Raw genomic sequence first — 22,575 nt, forward strand, 5'->3', positions numbered from 1 at the left:
GAGCATAAGCACTTAAAACTCCCCCCTAACTTTGTTCTCACACCCCACCTCTCCCCCTGTGCGTTCCACCGGCCCCCCCCACCGCCCCCTCCTTCCTAGGCCTCTGGGGGCAGGTTGGCAACAGCCCTGAGGGATAAAGGAGGTGAGGACAAGGGTATCACTTAGCCACTTTGTGTTGATTGGGTGCTTCAACCCACCCAGGGAGATGCAGTGGAGGAGTGCAATTCTCTCCCCCCCCCCTCCTCCAAGATCTGTCCCCAAATTTCCCTCCAACTTCCCAGGGAAATTAAAACTCGTAATCCTTAAAGGCACACAAAGTCAATTACCTCTGAAGAGGAACTAACGATGGCTATCAACAGAAACTGGGCTAAGGGGGCAGCGGGTGGTGTAGGACGAGAGCAAGGGCAGAATGAGAATGCCCCCCCACCAGCCTTTCTATTCCCCCCCCCCCGGAGGCTCTCAAGGACAGAGGATCATGTGTAGGTTATGGAGAGCATGGAAGTGAGTGCTTGAGGGGAAGTGTTTGGACATCCACACGGCAGTGTGTTTTCTCAGGAAACGTCCATGTAAGGGGTTAAGGGGTTGCTCTGAGATGCCTCCTGCTGGTCAACAGCTGTATGCGCCTTCTTCCCAGAATGCCTTGGGGCAACCTGAACCCTGCAAAACTCCTAATCGAGGCTCCTTAGGATGCCTGCGACCTTCTCCAGCACTCCATCCTAAAACCACAGCAGGGGTGGGGAGGAAGTAGGCAATTCTGCATGTTAGACCCATCTGAATTTTGTGATGCAGTATTCCAACATTTTAAAAAAATGCATAAAAGACTGAGCATATCAGGGGGGAAAGTACACACACACACACACACACACACACACACACACACACACACACACACACACACACACATTCTGTAAGGAGGAAATCGCTTGCCAAAAGGTGCATGAAGGCAAAATTGTGTACACAGATGGAAGTGACGCAGGTGCAAAACTGTGTTTCACAAACAGATATGGAAATAAGGAGAACTGTAAGGCTGGAAAAAAGATTAACTGAGAGTAACCAAAATTCACTGAGAGTAGCCCATCCTTAGATTCAAAGCAGACACCGTCCACGCCTCCGAGATCAGCAAACGCTTTCCCCCTCCCTGCTCTGCTATGGTTTCTCTTCTAACCATCTTAGCTTGATGAAAACTCCTGGAGAACCAGAAGCTAGCACCACATTCTAGCTGGCTTCATAAAGGTATTGCTGTGGAGCTTGGCATTTTATTTTGATGGCCCCACTGCAGCTCCCTTTATTTGTCCTGCTTGTCGGTCTCTAAAACATGACCCTGGGGTTTATCAGAAGTTCAGCAACAAATTTCCTGGTTATGCCCTGAAGGCAAAAGGGGTCCCTGTGCGCAGAAGCTAAGCAGGTCTGAGTCTAGTCAAAACTTGGAAGGCCTGGAGACCATACACACAAACACAAACACAAACACAAACTATAAGAAGAGTCTGCAGGATCATGCCTAAGTGGCCCATCCAGACCAGCATCCTGTTCTCACAGTGGCTGACCAGGTGCCCACAAACAAGATCTAAGCACAAGAGCAACACTCTCCCTTCCTGATTTTTCCAAAAACTGCTATTCAGAAGCATTACTGCTTCTGACCGTGGAGGCAGTGCATAGCCATCGTGGCTAGGAGCCGCTGACAAATGTTCCTCCATGAAATTGTCCAGTCCTCTTTGAAATACGTCCAGGTTGGTGACCATCACTGCGTCCTGTGGAAGTGAGTTCCACCGGTTAATGAACCACTGCACTTTCTCCCCCCCTGTCCTAAATCCTCTAACCTTTGGCTTCATTGGCTGCCCATGAGGTCTAGTGTTATAGGAGAGGGAGAAAAACTTGTCTCTCTCCGTTTTCTCCATGCCACACATAATTGTATGAGTTTCTATCGCGTCGCTGTGGGGGAAGAGCATTGCCATCACGGCGAGTAGTCACTGATAGCTGCCTCTTCCTCCTCCTCCTCCTCCTCCTCCTCCTCTTCCTCCTCCTCCTCCTCCTCCTCCCTTCTCCATCAATTGGTCTGATCCTCTTTGAAAGCCACCCAAGTCGGTGGCCATCACTGCCTCCCGTGGGAGGAAATGATAAAGCAATTGCGTTCGCGTCTGGATTTCATTATAGGAAATCGATGCAACATTGTGACGCGATGTGTGCAGGGTTTTTTTAAACAACCGGTGAGAGTAGTGAGACTCAGCCATTCAGCATCCTTTTCAAGGGATTCACTGTGCTTCGTCTTCTTAATCTGAGCCCCCTCCTTCCCTCTCAGATCTTTCTTTGAAATAGCAATAGAAAAGGACCACGTTAAACTGTATGTTCGCCCAGTTGCCACTCTGGCTCTGCCCATGAAAAATCTGGCCACTGTGACAAAGGCTGGTCTGAAATGGCCCCAGAGATGCCACCAGTGGGGGCTGCTGGACATGGGGAGTGATGGGGCAGAAGGAAGGGAGTCCAACAGTAGGTGGCACCAGAGACAATCACAGGCAGGGCCAAATCATTCTGGTTTCGTTCCCATCCTCCTGCCTGTTGAGCTCTACAACACTTGGGAGAAAGCTGACAGGCAGGGCCACTCCCTCGACTAGATGTAAGTAAGGAGGGAGACAAGGGGGCAGGGTAATAATTATTTACTTGACATTGAAATGCAAAATGCCTGTCTGTGTATTGCTAAGAGTTTAACACTGGAAAATTCCATTGGGATACACTCAAGCAAAGTAGGGCTTTCTGAGCTTCTAAATGGGTTGATAATTAACTTAGAATGTTCTCTGCTCTTTCATGTGAGTGTTTAACCTTAGATCATGTGAGTAAGATATTTAGCTGCAAATATGCCATTTTGAAGGGAGTTGCCTTTGGTCTTTTGTCCCCAGCCACATTGGAAGAAAGATGAGCAAATGAGTCTCTCTGGGAGAGGAAACAGCTAATGGAGGCTGTCGAGAGAGACATACCTCTGGTTTTAGGTCTGCTTAGAGTTAGGTCTGCACCCCTGCCCTAGCCTTTTCACCACGTCAGGGACACCTGCAGCTTTCAGGTACTTTCATTCACCACAGAGCTTTGGTATCAGACAAACTTAGGAAACTGCCTCAAACCGTGTCTCAGCCAGCATTGTCAACACAGACTGGCAGTAGCTTTTCAGGGTGTTCCCAGCCCTACCTTGACATTCCATTGGGGATTGAATCAGGGACCTTCTGTGTGCTTAGCTGGTGCTGTACCTTTCCCTGCAAATAAATCAAGGTTCTAGTCCTCATGGATCTGAATCAAAGGCTGGATAAATAGGAACACAGGAAGCTGCTTTATACCAGACCAGACCTTCAGTCCATCTAGCTCTGCATTGTCTGCACAGAATGCCAACGGCTCTCCGGGATCCCAGGCAGGCAGGTATTTTCTGCGCTACCTGGAAATGTTGGGGGGTTGAGCGCATGACCTGATCCAGGCAAAACAGATTCGCCTAAGGAACCTTTTCCAGTTATGCCTCGCATCGTCATCCTGGGAGCTTGCGGAGCAATCGAGCCACCCCCTTGTGATATCGGCACACCCACGGCCATACTCCTTTTCGGGAAAGGTTTCGTTTTAGGAGCTGCCCCCCCCTCCCCCAATTCCCCACCCCCCCACTGGCTGAGCACACTCCAATTGACCTCTTTGCAGGAGATCTTGCAAAGGAAGTGCCACTGGTGATTTCGGTCTCTGTTGGAGATTGCCCTGAGCTGGCTCCCCTTAATAATGTATGCCGTGAGTAAGGCTGTTATTTGCTAAAATACATCAGTGAACAAAATAATTATTGGCTGAGTACCGCATTCTTGTGAATAATACATTATTTGCTCAGGGAGATGACTCGCTTCTGACACAACTCAGATCCTGCTTGAAATACATATTTTCAACATCGGGGGGAGGGGGGAGGCCAGGGGGGGGTCGTGCCTCCATGTCCAAATCCTGTTTTTGCAAAGTGAGGAAGAGGCCGGGGGAGGGACTTTCTCACCCCCTGAGGGCCGCAATCTCATACGAGCACTTTCTTGGGGGGCTGTGTGCCAGTGGTGGACGGGGCCAGAGGCAAAAGTGGGGGGCAGAGTATGGGGAGTAGGCTACATTCCAGCCGCACAAAAACCAGCACATACCTCTCCACCCTCTGTGCGGGCACACAGGAGGCCACTTAGAAGGGCCCTTATTTCCCTTCTTCCCTTCTATATTCCAGAATGCTGCAACTTCTTCTGCTCTTGTCACAGCACCCAGTAAGTTGAAGTCATAATAATATTGAAATTTTATTATTTATACCTCGCCCATCTGGCTGGGTTTCCCTAGCCACTCTGGGCGGCTTCCGGCAAATATAAAAACATCATAAAATGTCCAACATTAAAAACTTGCCGGTGCAGGGCTGCCTTCAGATGTCCTCTAAAAGTTTTATAATTCTTTATCACCTTGACACCTGATGGGACAGTTTTGGGAGATCAGAGCAGATGGGAGGGAAAGAGGGAGAGGAGATACCCCCCCCCACACACACACACCAGGATGGCTCAGGAAATGAAACAGAGTTAATTTCTGCCTTCTAAGGAAAGAGTCTGGCTTATTTCTGAGTTGAGAGGACTCAGAATGCTGGAGGAGAAATTCAATTCAGTTTGCATTTAGAGGTGAACTTAACCTAATTTGCACAAGCGAAACAAAACACACCCCTCCTCTGAAATTCACATTTCTCCGAATTTTGCAACGCAGTTCTCCAGCCCAGCAATGCGTGCTAAAGTGCACAGGCTAGGATTATAGAGTGACTATAAATGTCTATGTTAGTGGAAACAACTTTCAAAAAATGCATTGTGTCAGGAAAAAATTGCTTTGCAAAAATATCAGGCAAAACAGGATACTAAAAGGTGTATGTTAGGGGAAAACACACGAAGATGCTGGTGGATTTTCATGAGGGTTTAAAAATGAATAAATCCCTAACTGATGTGGAAATGTGGAGACCTTAACTTAAGTCTGGAAAAGACGAAAAACAGAAACTGACATAGCTCACAATCATAGCATACGCTGAAAGCAATATATACAACTTCAAACAGTCATGGCTTCCCCCAGAGCATCCTGGGAATGGTAGTTATGTGCCAAGAGGTGTTGAGAGAAACCCACACACTCTCACCCCGGAACTACATTTCCCAAATTTTCCTGGGAAGAGGGACTAATTGTTAAACCACCCTGGGAATTGTAGCTCACTGAGGGTAATGAAAGTCTCCTAACAACTCTCATCACCCTTAACAAACTACAACTCCCAGAATCCATTGGTAGAAGCCGTGACAGTCTAAAAGAATGTGTTAAATATATGCTGAGGCCTTTTGGGGCCTCCTTTCTCTCATAGCCTGACAGCCAGACTCCACACACACATCCCCGTCCTGTACAGTGCAGGGTCAAAAGATCACAAGGTCTGAAGAATAGACACCCTTCTTGGGATGTCTGAGAATGTTTGGTTTCTGATAATTGGTTCTCATGGGAAACTTACAGATTCTTGCTTCACACAATTAACTCAAGGCAGTGTCAATTTACTCTTGGCAGAAAGCCAAGGTCTGCCTGGCCTGGCAACAACTCTCTGATTGGTTAATGACCAGCACTGAACTCTGTTATCTAGGAATGCTAGCACAGTTGTTTCTTGTGGGTGTTAGGAGTAGGAGATAGAGAGATAGAGAGAGAATAAGGATTTATTTTGCTCTGCTTTGTATGCAGAAACTCTGCTGGTTTTATTTTCTTTTAATAAATCCTGTAAATAGTTATTCTGCGTCTAGCCGACTAGTCATTTCCACCTCAACTAGCTTCTGCGCTGTGCAGGAAAACTCTGCTACGTTTGGGCTAAAGCCACTAAAGCTATGTCTGACACTTCAAAATTCTAAGAGAGAAAGAATGATAGTCGAATGAAATCGCAGGCAGGATTTGAATCACGAGCAGCAGATGGAAAATGACAATAAATGTAATAAGAGGTAATATGCATTAGATATATATGGACAAATAATGCAGCAGAATATTTGAGGGAATAAAAACACCACGGAGGTAAGGGTGAGAAGTCACCTTGTTTATTTTGTAAGAGAAGCGTATCTTGAATTTGAAGTCAATGTATTTAAGTCTTCAAAATGGAATAATATTTTTTAAAAAATAAATAAATAAATCACAAGACGTCCCCTGAGCTGTCTCCCAAGAACCAAGTCAAAGAGAAAAACCAGACAGATCCTTCTGAAAGAGCATCTGTATCCATCAACACCCCCGCGGACCTTGTTTTGGAAGCCAGGAAGCTCATTCATTACCTCTACAGGACAGCATGATATATTTGATTTCAGAGTCCCTTTAATGTAAAAGTAATGGATAGGATCAAAGCTGCTCTTTTCCTGCCAAGCACCATGGCCAAACACAGTGGCAAGGTCCTCCCCCCCCCAAGGCTCAATTCCCCCCTTCCTTCATTGCCACTCTGGCATGATTGAGGGTGCAAAGCTCTGCGCGCTTAGAAACCAGTGGCACCTAAATTCCAGTGCAGAGGCCTGGAAGCACAATTGCCCTGTCCGGTCCCTCGGGGTCACCAATTCTGGGTATATCCCAAGGGAAGAGAGAGGCTGCCACACTTCTCCTTGCGGACCACCCATTGGGGCATCTAGTTGGCCAATGTGAGAACAGGATGCTGTGCTGGATGGGGCTCCCTTTTGGCCTGAGCCAGCAAGGCTCTTAAGTTTGTTGTATGAATCCAACCCACCCCCCACCCCCCGCTGCCTTTTTAGAAACGTCTCTAGCCCACTTGAGCCTGCTGAAGTGGAGGGGGGCCTTCATTCCAAAGCTCGCTGCCTCCACCTAGGTTATCTTTTGGAGGTTCTGTTGCCATGGGAACAGAGCGAGGATGCCAGCCGCATCCCTCCCGGGTACCACGCAGAGTGTGCAGAAAGTGATCTGGTCCCTGCCAGACTCTGCCTGGGCAAGGTGGAGAGAGAGACAGGGAGAGGGAGGGAGAGAGAGAGAGAGAGACCTCTCCCCAAAAGCAAACACACAAACAAACAAACAACGCCAGAAAAAAAAAACCTTTGAGAAGAAACAGCCAGAGATTGTTAATGCCGGGTAATTACGAGGAAGGGGCTCAGCAAAAAGGCGACTCAGCGGAATCTGAGCTGGCTCCATCACTCTCCAAAAAACCTCTTTCCTCGCTCCAGCTGTGTTGTGTACAAAAGGGGACCGAAGGGGACGCGGATGATTCCCTCAGTGGGACTTCGCTAGCTTTGGCTGCCAAGAGATTTGAAGCGAAGCCAGTGGTGTGTGTGTTACTTTAGTTGGAAAAATTCCCCCATCAACACAAACATCAGCAGCTGAGGAAGGGCTGTCGGGAGTATTTTCTGACATCTGTGCAACTGACAAACGGGGCGACTGCATCCATCCCGCCTCGGGAGACAAGGAAGGAAGAGCGAACCTTTGGGTGTGACTTTTCAGGGTCATGGCTTCCCTCAAAGGTGTTAAGAGCACTGACCTCACTGAGCTACAGTTCCCGGTGTCCTGAGCACGCTACAGTTCCCAGGATTCTCCACGGCTGTTAAAGTGGTTTAAGAGTGCTTCGGTTGTATGGTGTGTGGATCTGACCTCCTTCTGTTTGTTTCATTTTCAGATGCTGGCAGATATAATCAAGGCAACAACCACAAAAGCGCAATCTTATACTCAGAAGTAAAACCCATGGAGTGCAATGGGGCTTACTCCCAGGTAAGTGAATGTACGATTGCACTTTCAGTCAAGTATTCCTTGGTTTCTTTTTATATCAACCTTCAATTCAGAATCTTAAGGACTTTTTGAGAAAAGGATTGTAACTCCTTGGCAGAGCATCTACATTGCATGCAGAACATCCCAGGTTTAATCCCCAGAGGCATCGCCAGATGGAGCTGAGAATATCCCCCTGTCTGGAACCCTGGAGAGCTGCTGCCAGTCAGCGTAGACAGTACTAAGCTTGATGCCCCCCCCCAAAAAAGAAAGAGGAATGGGATTTCCTCATACCTACGGGACCGCCTCTCCTGGTATGCCCTGCAGAGGACCTTAGGTCCACAAATAACAACATTTTAGTGATCCCGAGCCATAAGGTGGTTAGATTGGTCTCAACTAGGGCCAGGGCCTTTTCAGTACTGGCCCCGACTTGGTGGAACGCTCTCTCACAGGAGACCAGGGCCCTGCGGGATTTGACATCTTTCCGCAGGGCCTATAAGATGGAGCTGTTCCGCCTGGCCTTTGGGTTGGACTCAGTCTGACCCCTATGTTTTCCTCCCTTATGGTTTTGATTGATGGGCTGCTTTTAAAATGAGGCTGTATTTTTTAAAAAATAAATTTTTTAAATTTAAACTGTATTTTTAACCCATAAATTAACTGTTTTTCTTTTCTTTTACATCTTATTGTAATTTTACTGGTGTCAGCCGCCCTGAGCCCGGTTTTGACTGGGGAGGGCAGGGTATAAATAAAATATTATTATTATTATTATTATTATTATTATTATTATTATTATTATTACAAGAACCTTTAAAGCCCTAAATGGCCTTGGTCCAGTATACCTGAATGAGCATCTCCACCTCCATCATTCTGCCCGGACACTGAGGTCCAGCACTGAGGGCCTTCTGGCGGTTCCCTCGTTGCGAGAAGCCAAGTTGCAGGAACTAGGCAGAGGGCCTTCTTGGTGGTGGCGCCTGCCCTGTGGAACGCCCTCCCAACAGATGTCAAAAAGGAAAACAACTACCAGACTTTTAGAAGACATCTGAAGGCAGCCCTGTTCAGGGAGGCTTTTAATGTTTAATAGATTACTGTGTTTTATTCTTCTGTTGGAAGCCGCCCAGAGTGGCTGGGGAGACCCAGCCAGATGGGCGGGGTATAAATAATAAATTATTATTATTATTATTATTATTATTATTATTATTATTATTATTATTATTATTACCATTTGTGGTAGGTCAGGCTAAGACAGCAGAGCCCCAAGGTCACCCAGTGATCTTCCCTTCCCAACTAAAGTCCAAACATCATTCAGGACTTACCACAGCAGTAAAGGCTGGTATATGCCGCAGTATTTTTTGTTTTGTTTTGATCTTTATGGTGCACCAAGGCTCTAATTATCACACCCTGCTGACTTATTGATTGATTATTTACATCCATTAGTCGCACCTCAGCAATGCCATTGAGGCGACACACCCAATAAATCAACCCAGAACAGCATGAAAAAGCGAAACCAAGTACAAAGAATACCACCCTCCTTTGCTATAAGATCCAGATTCAGTTACAGGTAGGTAGCCGTGTTGGTCTGAGTCGAAACAAAATAAAAAAATTCCTTCAGTAGCACCTTAAAGACCAAGTAAGTTTTTATTTTGGTATGAGCTTTCGTGTGCATTTCGTGTCCAGATTCAGGACAGAGATTTATAAACGATAAATATTATGATTACTACTAATTACATAACAACAATAAAATTGTAAAAACATGAAGGTACCAGGATCAAATCCCCAGAGCCCAGAAGGAAATAAGAGAGGCACGGGGTGAGAGAGAGCACTAAAAACAATCTCTTGGGGCTAAATCTTCATCAGTGTGAAAAGGAGAGAGAGAATATTCATATTTATTTATTAATCTGTGAGTGGTGCCGAACTAAGTTTTACACAAGAGCAGGCCCATTGACACGAATGGACCTAATTCGATTTATTTCATTTAATAATACACATATACGCTCACACATCACTTAATTGCAAGAAAACCTCTAAAAGTGGTTTTAAAAAATATCTAAAGTATCTGATATTTAATATTTAATAATAAATATCTGTGTATCTGAAGAAGTGTGTGTGCACACGAAAGCTCATACCAATAACAAACTTAGTTGGTCTCTAAGGTGCTACTGGAAGGGGGGGAAATACAAAACATTTAAATTCTAGGTGAGGGGGGGAAGATATTTAAATACATTCAAAAGATGATTCAAATCGCCAATAGATTAAAAAGAGGGGGGCAGAATTAAACATACACGCTGCTCCCCCTTCCCTGCAAGCAACGATATATTATAGCTGATGGCTGGCAATGGCATACAATAATATTTAATGTATTCGATCATACTTGCAAACTGGCAGGTAATTATTTTCTACAGTTTTGTAGATAACATGCAAGGCTGTTCTTATTATTTTCTAAAACTTCAATTAAGCATTTGTAGAATTAAAATATATACATATAAAAGATCACATGCAGATCGTTACAATAAAAACATTAACTTCTAGATTTCTGGACAAGCTTTGCTTAAACAGAAATATTTTAAGCGGCACCAAAAAGAGTACAGTGAAGGGACCTGCTTGATGTCTGGAGGCAGGGAGTTCCACAGTGCACACAAAAATATGGATTTCTTACACATTTGGAGCACATATTATGTTCCTTAATTTCAATGAGGCTGTTCTGGATAGCACTAGCGTTGGCCCACAACCCTGGATTTCTAAGACATCTCATGAAATAAATTCTCCAGGCACCGTACCAGGGAAAATAAAACGTTAATGCGGAGAACAATGCAGCAATTAAACCCCACAGTAAGCTTTAAAAATTGCAAACAACATAAAAGGCAGATATAAAAGACTGGCAGAATAAAGGACAATAAAAAGGAGCAGAAGCTGAAATCCACATCAAATACAGGAGGCGAAAAACCACAAACCGTAGCAGAGAGAGACCAGAAGACAAGATCTTTAAAGGCTTGGAAGAACAAAGAAGCAGAAGTCTTGGCCGGGTGTTGAAAGACCAACCCAATCAAGGTGACCTTCCTTAGGGAAGCCAATATTTACAGGTTAATAAAAAGTCCCCTCCACTCCCCGGATTTTAGTTAAATTCAGCCTCTGTTTCCAAGGATTAGTAGGGAGACAACCGTCTCACTTATAATCTTGTCTTTCAATTCCGTGCCCATGTTATATCTGCCTATATAAATATGTGCGCATGTGTAGCATCACGAAGTGGGACAGCCCTGCAGCTGGATAGGGCAAAAAGGGGGCCCATCTAGTACAGCATCCCATTCTCATAGTAGCCAAACAGATGCCCTATTGGGGAGTCCGCAGGCACAACAGCACTCTCCCCATTTATGATTCCCCACAACTGGATATTCAGAGAGGCATACTGTCTCCAACAGGGGAGGCCAAACACTAAACGGCTCTTTTGGTCCCGCCTAACTCTACAATTCCAGTAAACTTCAGTTACAGATCCCGTTCAAGAAAAGTTGTCAACTTTAACCCACTTCAAGTTCCTCCCCCCAAAAACCTGAGGGAGCCAGTATATTCAGTTGTTTCCTGAATATGCACAGAGCTGAAGTCTCAGTCAATTAACACCAAAGATGCGTTAAAGTTAAAATGTGTTCGGGATGCTCCAGAGCGTGGGGTGTGAAGCCAGAAAGATACACAGTAGCTCCTTTAATTATCACCTGGCTTAATTTGGAGGAGGCAGGTGAGCAGATGAGAAAAAAACGAGGCAGAAGAACAAAAAAACAACAGCAGCAGCTCTGATTTATTTTTTTAAAAAGTGATATTAAATAAGGAGGGAATGAAGGGAAATGAGTCAACCAAAAGGATGAAGGATATTCTTAATTATCCTCCTCCTCAAACATAATCAATACATTTGTATCCCAACTTTTCGACTCAATAACCTCAAGGCAAGGTAATGTATATTATTCTGCCCCTTTCCATTTTGTCCTCAACAACAACCCTGTGAGGTAGGTCAGTCTAAGAGACAGTGACTGGCCCAAGGTAACCCCAGGGAAGTTTATAGCCGAGTGGGAATTTGAACCCTAGTCTCCCCCAGGTCCTAGGCCAGGGGTTCCCAAACTAAGGCCCAGGGGCCGGATGCGGCCCAATCACCTTCTAAATCCTGCCCGCGGACAGTCCGGGAATCAGCATGTTTTTACATGAGTAGAATGTGTCCTTTTATTTAAAATGCATCTCTAGGTTATTTGTGGGGTATAGGAATTCGTTCATATTTCCCCCCCCCAAAAAAAATATATAGTCCGGCCCCCCACAAGGTCTGAGGGACAGTGGACCGGCCCCCTGCTGAAAAAGTTTGCTGACCCCTGTCCTAGGCTGACACTCTAACCGCTGCAAAACACTTCTCCTAAGGCCCCCCCAATGGGCTTTTAACCAAAGTGTGGGAAGCCAGGCAGGTTAGCCAGCAAACCTCTGGAACCTGTTTTTAAAGGGAAGTTTTGCTTTACTTTTTTTTTTTTTAAATATTTTCCCATACAGTACTGTTTTCTTTACAGGTAAAAAGACTTCACTTAAACAACAACACTGAACAGCTGTCAGGTGCTCAACTGAGGATATTGTGGGATTTTTATAGGAAATGCTGACAGAAGAGGAACGCTGCAGAAAGTGGAGCTCCAGAGATGGGGGATGTGGAGCGAAAGAAAGGATGTTGACCTCTGGAACATCTGGACTCCAACATTAGACATCCAACCCAGATGCATTAACTGGTAGAGCAGGCAGGCAGGCAGCCCCAGGTTCAATCTCCAATGGCAAGTCCTGGTAGGACTGGGAAAGATTCCCTGCCTGGAGACTTTCTGCCAGTCAGAGCAGACACTACTGAGCTAGATGGGCTACTGGCCTGATTCAGCATATGGCAGCTTCCTATGTTCCCAATCACAGCCATGAGGACTGTGATTAGGCAAAGGGACATAGCTCACTGTTCAAGCATCTGCTTTGAATGCAGGAGCACACGGGTTCAACCCTCAGCATCTTCAGGTAGGGCTGGGAAAGAGCCCTTGCCTGGTACCCTGGAGAGCTGCTGCCAGTCAGTGTAGACAATACTGAGCTAGATGCGACAACCACGTCTGACCTGGTGTCAAGCAGGGAGGAGCCATGAATTACCACTGAAATTGATGGGCATGACTAAATTAGGTCTGGTTACAGGTAGGTAGCCGTGTTGGTCTGGGTCGAAGTAAAATAAAAAAATTCCTTCAGTAGCACCTTAAAGACCAACACAGTTGGTCTTTAAGGTGCTACTGAAGGAATTTTTTAATTTAAATTAGGTCTGTTAGGCTGTATCCAACATTAGTCGTGCAGAGTAGACCCATCAGATGAATGGGTATGTCTTAGATCCATTAAATTCAGCAGGCTTATTCTGCGTAAAACCAAGGTTGATAACAGCCCAATAATTTCAATTTGAGTAGAACTGAGTTGGACACAGCCTGTTAATTTCAATGGTTAGACTATCAGTGGAACAGAGTTGGATAATAGTAATAATAATAATAATAATAATAATAATAATAATTTATTTTGTATACCCCGCCCATCTGGCTGTGTTTTCCCAGCCACTCTGGGCAGCTCCCAACAGAATTAATGATAATAATAATTTTTTTAAGATGATAAAGCATCTGACATTAAAAACTTCCCTAAACAGGGCTGCCTTCAGATGTCTTCTAAAAGTCAGGTAGTTGTTTAATTCCTTGACATCTGATGGGGGGGGCGTTCCACAGGGTGGACGTCACCACCAAGAAGGCCCTCTGCCTGGTTCCCTATAACCTTACATCTCGCAGGGAGGGAACCGCCAGAAGGCCCTTGGAGCTGGACCCCAGTGTCCGGATGCAGCCCATTAATTTCAATGCGTCTACTCTGAGTAGAATAGAGTTGCGTGCAGCCCATTAATTTCAGTGGGTTTACTCTGAGTAAAGCTTAGTTGGCTGCAGCCCATTGAATGGGAGGCAAGGCCGCCAAAAAAGCAATCCTCTCTCCCCCCCACTTGAAAAATACAAAAAAAAAAATATATCCTCTTTTATAATGTCCAAACGTAATTTCATTTCTCATCAACTGATGCAGAATGGCTAGGGGGAAAACACAGAATAAATTTTCAGTGCAGCACTAATTATGAGATGGGAAGGGGGGGGGGAGAGATATAATCTAATGCCTGTCTCCTTCCTCCACACCACAGGTAATTTTGTAAGCTGCTAATATGTCCTTCCATCTGCCTTTTTGTTTTCTAAATTAAAAATAAAGACACCAAATGTCACAGCTGTTGCAGGGTGGTCCATTAGGATGACCTGACCCTAGCTAGAATTCATTGGCTCTTGCCTCTCATTGGCTTGCCAGTCTGATTCATCTTTGCCCTTTGCCCCCCTCCTCTCCCGCCTCTGTGTCTGAACTGCTCTCTGCCACAGTCTCTGCCTGCTCACTTAACCCTGTTGCCTCTTCGTCTTCCAACATCTCCTGCTCCCAGTCTGCTCCCTCTTCTCCCTCTGACCACTCTTCGTCCCCACCACCACCACCAACCCCCTGGCTCTGAGCCTTCTTCCCCTGGCGGTCCCCTTGGGTGCCTCCCCACCCATTACCTTCCCCCACTCCTCTCCACCCAAGCCAACCCATGACCCATGGGCATATATGGAGCAAGTTAAACTAGTCCCCCAAACTGTTAAGGGCTTTATATACCAACAGCAGCACTTGCAAATGCAAACAGAACTGCATTCTGACCTTGAGCAAGAATCCTGGACTAGCTAGACTGTTGGGCAAAGGCCTGGGAGACCAGGGTTCAAATCCTCCCCATTTCTCTGTCAGCCCAGCCTACCTCACAGGGTTCTTGGGAGGATAAAATGGGGAGGATATAAATGCAAGAAATGCAAGAAAATAAAATAAGCAAGCAACCTAGCTCAGTTGGTTAGAGTTCGGCGCTGATAATGCCATTGTTGCAGGTTCAACCCCCTTATGAGACAGGTGTGTATTCCTGTATTCCAGGGGGTTGGACTAGATGATCCTCAGGGTCCCTACCAACTCTATGATTCTATTATTCAACCTTGGTTCAATCCAGGCTTTTTGATGTAAGCTGCCAATAACACGGAAAGGCCAGGCTCTGTCCATGGTGCTGATTCGGCCTCTCAACAGCTGAAGAGGAACGAGGGAGGGACTTTCGAGGCACAACTGGGCAATTTCGGTTTACTTGTTGAGATTTAAAAAACAAACAAACCAAAACAGTCCTCTCTCGAAGGCGGTCCACAACGCAAAACCACAATAAAGAAGGTTAAAAGTCAAATTCAACCCACCCACCCGCAGTTCGCCTTCCTTACGCAACCTCAGAGTCTGACCAATTTCCACAGCGCCCTGTGCAAAAGACCCCCCCCTCCCTGCCCTGGGCTCCAACAGAAGCAGAAACTGAAGCCAGTGAACCCATTTACAGCACCTGCTGCGTTTGAGCAGAAACAGCTCTTCCGAGCTATTTTCCCTTTAAATCAATTTTCATGGTACAAATACCTGGGGACTTTAAAGTAGGGGGGAGGGGAGGACTGAGTGGGGAGAAATAGCAGAGGGAATAAAATAAAAAACACACACACAAGCTTTGTAGCCTGACAAGCCTGTGGCACTTTTGAGGTATGACTAATATATATATTCCGGGCAAGATGAAGCGATCTGGTGAGATGGAAAGTTTCACAGCTCCCGGGGACCTGAGAGGGGCCTGCGGTATTGCATCATGCTCCGAGCTTTTGTTACTGGGGGAGGGGGGGAATAAGGGCAGCAAAAATGGGGTGGTTTGGAGAGGCAGAGGTGGGGAGTCTGTGCCCCAACCCCAGATGTCACTGGATCCTAGCTACTGTCGGCGCCCCGGGCAGGAGGGCTGCGCATGGTCCCTCTCATGGGCTTGGATACATGAGGATGATGCAGCTAGAGGACTGGACCCAGGAGAGGACTCCTGAGGCATGCGGGGGCCTCTGCCAAGAGTGAGGATCCTCTCCGCATCTCCTCTGCTCCCTCCACGGTAGCCCTCCACTTCTCCTGCCACCTTGGGTCTAGGACAGGGTCTCCCAAACTTGGGTCTCCAGCTGTTTTGGTTTTTTTTGACTACAACTCCTATCATCCCTAGCTAGCAGGACCAGTGGTCAAGGGTGATGGGATTTGTAGTCCAAAAGCACCCAGAGACCCAAGTTTGGGAAACCCTGGTCTAGGAGGAGCCCAAAGAGAAGGGAGCAGGCGGTTCCCCCTACTGGGCATAGTGAGAGATGGCAGAAATGCTCTCAGCCTTAAAATAAGCTAGCCCAGCTCCTATTTATATATACAGGATTAGTCAGGTGGTGTGACAGCTTCAGATCAACGTCCAAAGCTGTGGCCATTAGGACACCTTCCTCTGCTTTAGCTGCATTTAAGATTAACCGCTGCATTTCCTGAAGATCCTCATGCCAGCAGTTTGCATATATACCAGCGGTGTGTGGTCGGTGGGCGAGGGGGATTCCCGTCCTCCTGATTTTTTTTTTTTAAGCAATCCAAATGAAAATATGCTGTTTGATTAATCAAAGCACTGCTGCAATCCATTGCAACATTTTAAGAGAGCAATCCATCTGGCTCCCTGACTCAGCTTTGGAGCCCTGGCCAACAATCACCACCAGCAAAGAACACATTCTGCAACACGGGAGAATCTATGCCAAGCATTGGCAAGGTTATCCGGCCATGGGCTGGATCGTTCCCACGGATGTTGTCCGTGGGCCGGACAGGCGCAGCATGACACCGGAAATGGCATCTGAGCATGTCCGCAGCACCGGAAATTGCTTCTGCAGCTGCGCAGATGCCAGAAATTGCGCCTGCGCAGAAGCGATTTTCGGTGTCTGTGCAGCTGCAGAAGCAATTTTCGGCGTCTGAGCACCATTTCCAGCACCTCTCAGTGAGTCCCTGCACTGCGCTGCGCCGGTTTAGCACAGTGCACGGGGGGCTCGCCGAGTGGGCGGCTTGGGTCACGGGCGTCCTGTGGGCCGGATAAACAGCCTTCGTGGGCCGCATCCGGCCCATGGGCCAGAGGTTGCCGACCCCTGATCTATGCAGTTTTATGTGACTTGCAGAAACTATCCCAATTGCAGAACAGCACTTTTCCAGGCGCAGAATTTAAAGGGCCTCGCAGCAGAACTTTATTTTATTTTTTTTAAATTCAGTGGCAACACACAGCTCTGATATATTGGATAGTCTGGTCCTTTCCTGTCCCTGCTCGCTCAGGGTCTCACAAACCACCCTGCCTGCTCACCTCTCCTTGAAATCTAATACTCCTCTTAGCCCAAACTGTTTTCGAAGAGGGCCAGTTTTGATGAGGTGAAGGGCCATGGGAGCCGACCAAGGGCCGACCAAAGATGTTGACCTTTTTTTTAGGATTGAAGTTGTTGAGTTTTTCTTAGGATTTTACCCCAGGGAATAAACTGCCACAGGGGCTGGATTAAACCAACCGGCGGGGCAGATTAGGCCCCTGAGATGGACTTTGGACTTGCCTGCCTTAGCCTAAGAATCTGCAGTCGGTGAACTGTTTCCTCAGCTAGAAGCAAAAGAATTAAAATAAACTTAGCGGATCTGGGGAGGGGGAAGAGGTTTAGTTCTAGCTTTGCTGCCGCCGGTTGTGTAAACACGCACACACATCCTTGCACATAGTAGCTGATGAATTGCGAACCTTTAAGGTGATGAAGTGCTCATAAGATAGATCCTCGGAAGCTATCTCCTGAAGCCAGGTGGCTTATAAATCAAGCACCCTTCTCAGGAGGGGACGCTCTGATTGATGCCGGAGCAGCGACGCAAGTGCAAATGATGGCCCTCGATAAATAAGAATGCTGCCCTGATCAGCTGCCGAGAAAGGAGATTTTAATGGCTCTATCGAGGATCTGAACGGAATCCCAAACTACGCCGTAGAGAGATGGTGCCCTGAACACGACGAGATGAGAAAGCAGATAACGTCTGCCACTCAGAATGCCACAGAACCCTGGCGCGGATTCTGCCCATCACAATCTCAAGACTCTGAATTTATCAATTAATCAATGTGGAGCCGTCACAAGCTAGCCAGTAATCTTGGTAGTTGCTGGCTGCAGCGGATCAAGTTCCATCAATTTTGTTGAATTAATACAACAGTTTTAATTGGATTCTGAACAAATTAATTGTTGCTGTTTCAAATTTTATTGTGTCATTGTCTTCCATAGTGGGCCATGCAAGCTGCTATTCTGAATAATGCTTTTTATGGGGTGGGGTAGGGGGCCCTGGGGAAGACATCTGAAAGCTGCCCTATATCAGGAAGTTTTTAACGTTTGATATTTTATTACATTTTTATATATGTTGGAAGCTGCCCAGAGTGACTGGAGAAACCCAGTCAGATGGATGGGGTATAAAAAATAAAATTATTATTAACCAAGGGGTGCCCCCCCCAAGTTTGGGAACCATATCCTTGCTTTTAGATTAGGATGTTAGATTTTTTTATTGTTCTGCGTTTAATTATTATTTTTTACAGCTTTTATTGAGCTGCAATTTCAAGTGATGTCTTCTTCAGTTCTGAATGATCGTTAGAATAAGATACTGTATACAGACAGTCTGGAATATATTTTCCATGATATGTTGACTTGTCCCTTATACGCAGATCCAGCGAGGCACTTTCTAAAATCCCTGTTTGTACAAAGAGAGCAGGTTCTCCCTGACAGGAAAGGTTGCATGGGCCGTTGAGTGACGACAATGCCTTCCTGACCCATAAATTGGCCCCTTTTGCTCTGGTGGCAAAAAATATTAGGGAGGAGGCACTGGTTAAAATTGACATAAATTGTAAGGGGCGATTCGGAGGCATAACCTGAAAACTCAGTTCGTGTAGCTGTGACCGTATCCCTGTTATCGGTTATCTTGCAATATATGGTCTCTGCTTTTATTTGCAGCTGTTTGAGTTACATTTCAAACCGATTGTATGGGTTTGTCATGGCCTTGGGCTAGTACAATAAATTGATTTTAAAAATAATAAAGCTTTTCACAGGGTAGAGCAGTGAGAACTGGGGATGACTTTATAGAACCAAAGGGGCAGGCAAAAAAAGTTTGGGAACCTCTGATACAGAGCTCCCTTATCACTGCTTTTAACAGAAGGGGCAGATTAGGTTGGTAGATGTTTCTTAATTGTTCTGTGCTTAGTTATCCCCTCACCTGCCAGGCTATTGAGAATTGTGGTCCAAAAACATCTGGCAGGTGCGAGTAATGTGAAAGGCTGGTTGATTCTTTGAATATGCATTTCAAGCTGATTTTATTACATGCTGAATGCTCAGGAAAACTCTGTGTTTTTGGAAGGCGGCTAAGAAATGTGTTATGCCAAGGGTGGAGAGCACCTTTTCAACCCTTCTGAGCAAGCTTCCGGGGGCCACATGTCAGTGGTGGGCGGGGCCAGATCAAAAAGTGGGTGGAGCCACAAGTTACCTTTGGTACAGCAGGCTAGTTAGTTTCTGCACGCACTCAGAACTGCCCTCCTCCCTCTGTATCCTTCCAGGCAACCCAAATGCGTTGTCAGGGTTCCAGCACACATTCCAGGCAGCCGAAAGTAAGGGCCAGAAAGAGAGGTGCAGAGGGCCACATTAGGCCTTGCCCAACCTGAAGTTCTCCATACCTGTATGAAACGAACCGTTGTTCTTCCCATCCATAACCATGATACAATAGCACACATTTGCGCACAAAATACATCTTTAAAACCAGCAATTTCTAGCGGGGCCACCAGGCGATGGAGCCCTGGGGGCTCCTGCTCACCTGAGCGTCTTGCGGATCATGTCCTCGTCGGTGATCCCGTAGTACGTCAGGGTTTCATTCCAAGTCGGATTCAAGGTGTTCCGCAAGGTTTTGGTCCGCAGCTTATTCGCCTGCAGGCAGCGGAAACGAGAGGAGATAACAAAGGGTCTGAATATGCCTTGTGCTGGATTGTGGCAGAGAGATTAAAAAATGGCATCCTCACATTCTGGGCCACCCCTGCTTTGCCCACCCCCATCTTGAAATGTGAGCCTCCTCCCCTCACAGGAAGCCTACGACGGCCGGGCTTGTTTTAGCTGAGATTCCTGCATTGCAGGGGGTTGGACTAGATTACCCCCAGGGTCCTTTCCAACTCTACAATTCTATGGTTCTATGACTTGTCTAGAATCCTCCCCCCCATGTGCTATGTCTTCAAGTGCAGAGAGCTTATAGATATGAACAATCCTCCAAGCAGGTGTTCCACTGCAATGCCGTTGCCATCTCCCATCCTCAACCACAAATCCACAGTCGTGCAGAACATTCCAAACGGAAGTAAAAGAGTATTCCTCTATGCTTTGGCAGCAGCCAGAATTTTAGTAGCTAAATACTGGAAGAGTGAACTTATTCCATCAAGAGAGGAACGGCAGCTAAAATTATGCGAGCGCTTGGAACTCGCGAAAATGACGGAGCCAATAAGAAAAGAATCAACAGACAAAGTTAAAAAAGAATGGGGATGTTCTAACAAGTACTTGACGAAACAAGGTTCCAATATGAAGACTTGGTTGTGTTTTGAATAACTCTGCAAATAGGGAAATATCTTTTCTTCATTCTGATGAGGATAAAGAATTAAACACAGGGTATAAAACAGGAAAACTTGAACCGGAACCGTAATGAGGCAGAAGGAAGTCAATAATATAATAAATGGTAAAGGGATTCAATCCAAATCAAAGGTTATAATGTATAAGAAATACTAATATAGGTTTGAATTATATTAAACATTACTTATCAGTAGATAGGTATTCTTACTGTTTAAGTCAGGGGGTCCCAAACTAAGGCCCGGGGGCCGGATGCGGCCCAATCACCTTCTAAATCTGGCCCGCGGACGGTCTGGGAATCAGCATATTTTTACATGAGTAGAATGTGTCTTTTTATTTAAAATGCATCTCTGGGTTATTTGTGGGGCCTGCATGGTGTTTTTACATGAGTAGAATGTGTCCTTTTATTTAAAATGCATCTCTGGGTTATTTGTGGGGCATAGGAATTCGTTGATTTTTTTTTTTCCAAAATATAGTCCGCCCCCCCACAATTGTCATTTAGTTGTGTTTTTTTTTCAATTTTTGTTTCTTTCTCTATTCCTTTTTCATGTAGATGTTTTTTCACCGGTTATGTATGTATATTTTTGTTAATAAAAAACAAAAAACCCAGAGTCATGCTGCAGGCTACATGAATGAAACTCACAAATCACACTGCATTGGGACCCCTGCCCTGCACCTGGGCCTGAAATCTGCAGAACCCACATGGATTTCTGGGCCTGAAATCTGCAGAACCCACATGGATCTAGAACAAGGTTGCTTTCACAAAGGAACCATGAATCTCTTTCTTAAAAAAAAATATTGATTAAGATTCTAAAGGTAAAGGTAAAGGGACCCCTGACCATTAGGTCCAGTTGTGACCGACTCTGGGGTTGCACGATCATCTCGCATTATTGGCCGAGGGAGCCGGTGTATAGCTTCCAGGTCATGTGGCCAGCATGACTAAGCCGCTTCTGGCAAACCAGAGCAGCACATGGAAACGCCGTTTACCTTCCCGCTGTAGCGGTTCCTATTTATCTACTTGCATTTTGACGTGCTTTCGAACTGCTAGGTTGGCAGGAGCTGGGACCGAGCAATGGGAGTTCACCCTGTCGCAGGGATTCGAACGGCCGACCTTCTGATCAGCAAGCCCTAGGCTCAGTGGTTTAACCACAGCGCCACCTGGGTCCCCGATTAAGATTCTAGCTTTCATGAATTTCAGAGGAAAGCTTAGTTATAGTGTGAGAAACAGGAGGGGCTTCTGGTATCCCAGAGCAGGCAGGATATATTCTTGCACCCCCAGAATATATCTGTTTCCCCACATCAATTCTTTCAGACAGAAAATGTGCAGCCTTTACAGGAATATCTATTTGTCTTGTCCACACAGCAAACAGATGAGTCTCGTGGTCAGACCTCTCCTTTTGTCCTTGCAATCATTCCCTCCACAAATTACACAAAGTACAAAATGTAATACGTTTTGTCGATACATATGAAAAAGATCTCAGGGCTGTAGCCCATTGCAACGAGCCAGTTGCATGATGCTGTGTGGCAAGGGAAGCAAATGTGATTTTTGGGCTGCATGAACAGAACCATTGTTTCCAAGACATAGGAAACAGAGGTGCTTTTTTTTCTTTAAAAAATGTTTAGGGGTACTCTCATTTTGACTCAAGAAAATCACCATTTTATAGTTCAAATCTGGGTAAATAAATACAGTAAATGGACAAAAGTACAAAGATTCACAAAATGTTTAGGAGTATATGTACCCCTAGAAAAAAAAAAGCAATGGGGAACAGTAACCCCACCTTATCCTGAGCTCCTCAGACACACCTGCAGTTATGCATCCTGTTCTGGGCACCCCACTTTAAGAAGGATAGAGGCACATCGGGAACAGTATTGACAAAGAGCACACAGAGTTGTTCCATTTTAGGTTGAGGTAGGGCTGGGAACATCCTCTGCTCAAACTCTGGAGAGTTGCTGCCAATCAGTGCAGGCAATACTGAGCTTGAAAGAGCAAAGGTCTCACTGTCAGTATAAGTCAGCTTCCTGGGTTCCTATTTAAACCAGTCCATCATTCAGAAATTTGAGGACTGGTACCTTGCTTTATTTTTAAGGGAAGAGCTGTGGCTGAGTGGCAGGGCAGGGTTCAGGAAGGCAGACAAATTGAAGTCCTTGCAAGACTCAGGAGCCCAGCTAAGGGCGATTCCACAAAGTCTCAGGGAAGAGAGAGACCATAAGTGATGAGAATATATTGCAGTCGGCAGGCCTTTAAAATATCCTTAGGTATTGGCATAATAATTTCTCACTACCATAATGGCTGCCTTGGCGTATTTGGTCCATT

General features: G+C 45.9%; 1 protein-coding gene across 1 annotated transcript in view; it reads right to left on the bottom strand.

Moving 5' to 3' along the window:
- Positions 1 to 22,575, bottom strand: part of DOC2B (double C2 domain beta) — a 132,037-nt gene that overhangs the window by 41,034 nt on the left and 68,428 nt on the right. Inside the window, exon 4 of the mRNA XM_035139755.3 lies at positions 19,471 to 19,580. Coding sequence (XP_034995646.1) covers positions 19,471 to 19,580 — 110 coding nt within the window. The remainder of the gene's footprint in view (positions 1 to 19,470; positions 19,581 to 22,575) is intronic.

The sequence above is a fragment of the Zootoca vivipara genome, chromosome 14 (genome assembly GCF_965207765.1).
Source record: "Zootoca vivipara chromosome 14, rZooViv2.hap1.1, whole genome shotgun sequence".
NCBI lineage: Eukaryota > Metazoa > Chordata > Lepidosauria > Squamata > Lacertidae > Zootoca > Zootoca vivipara.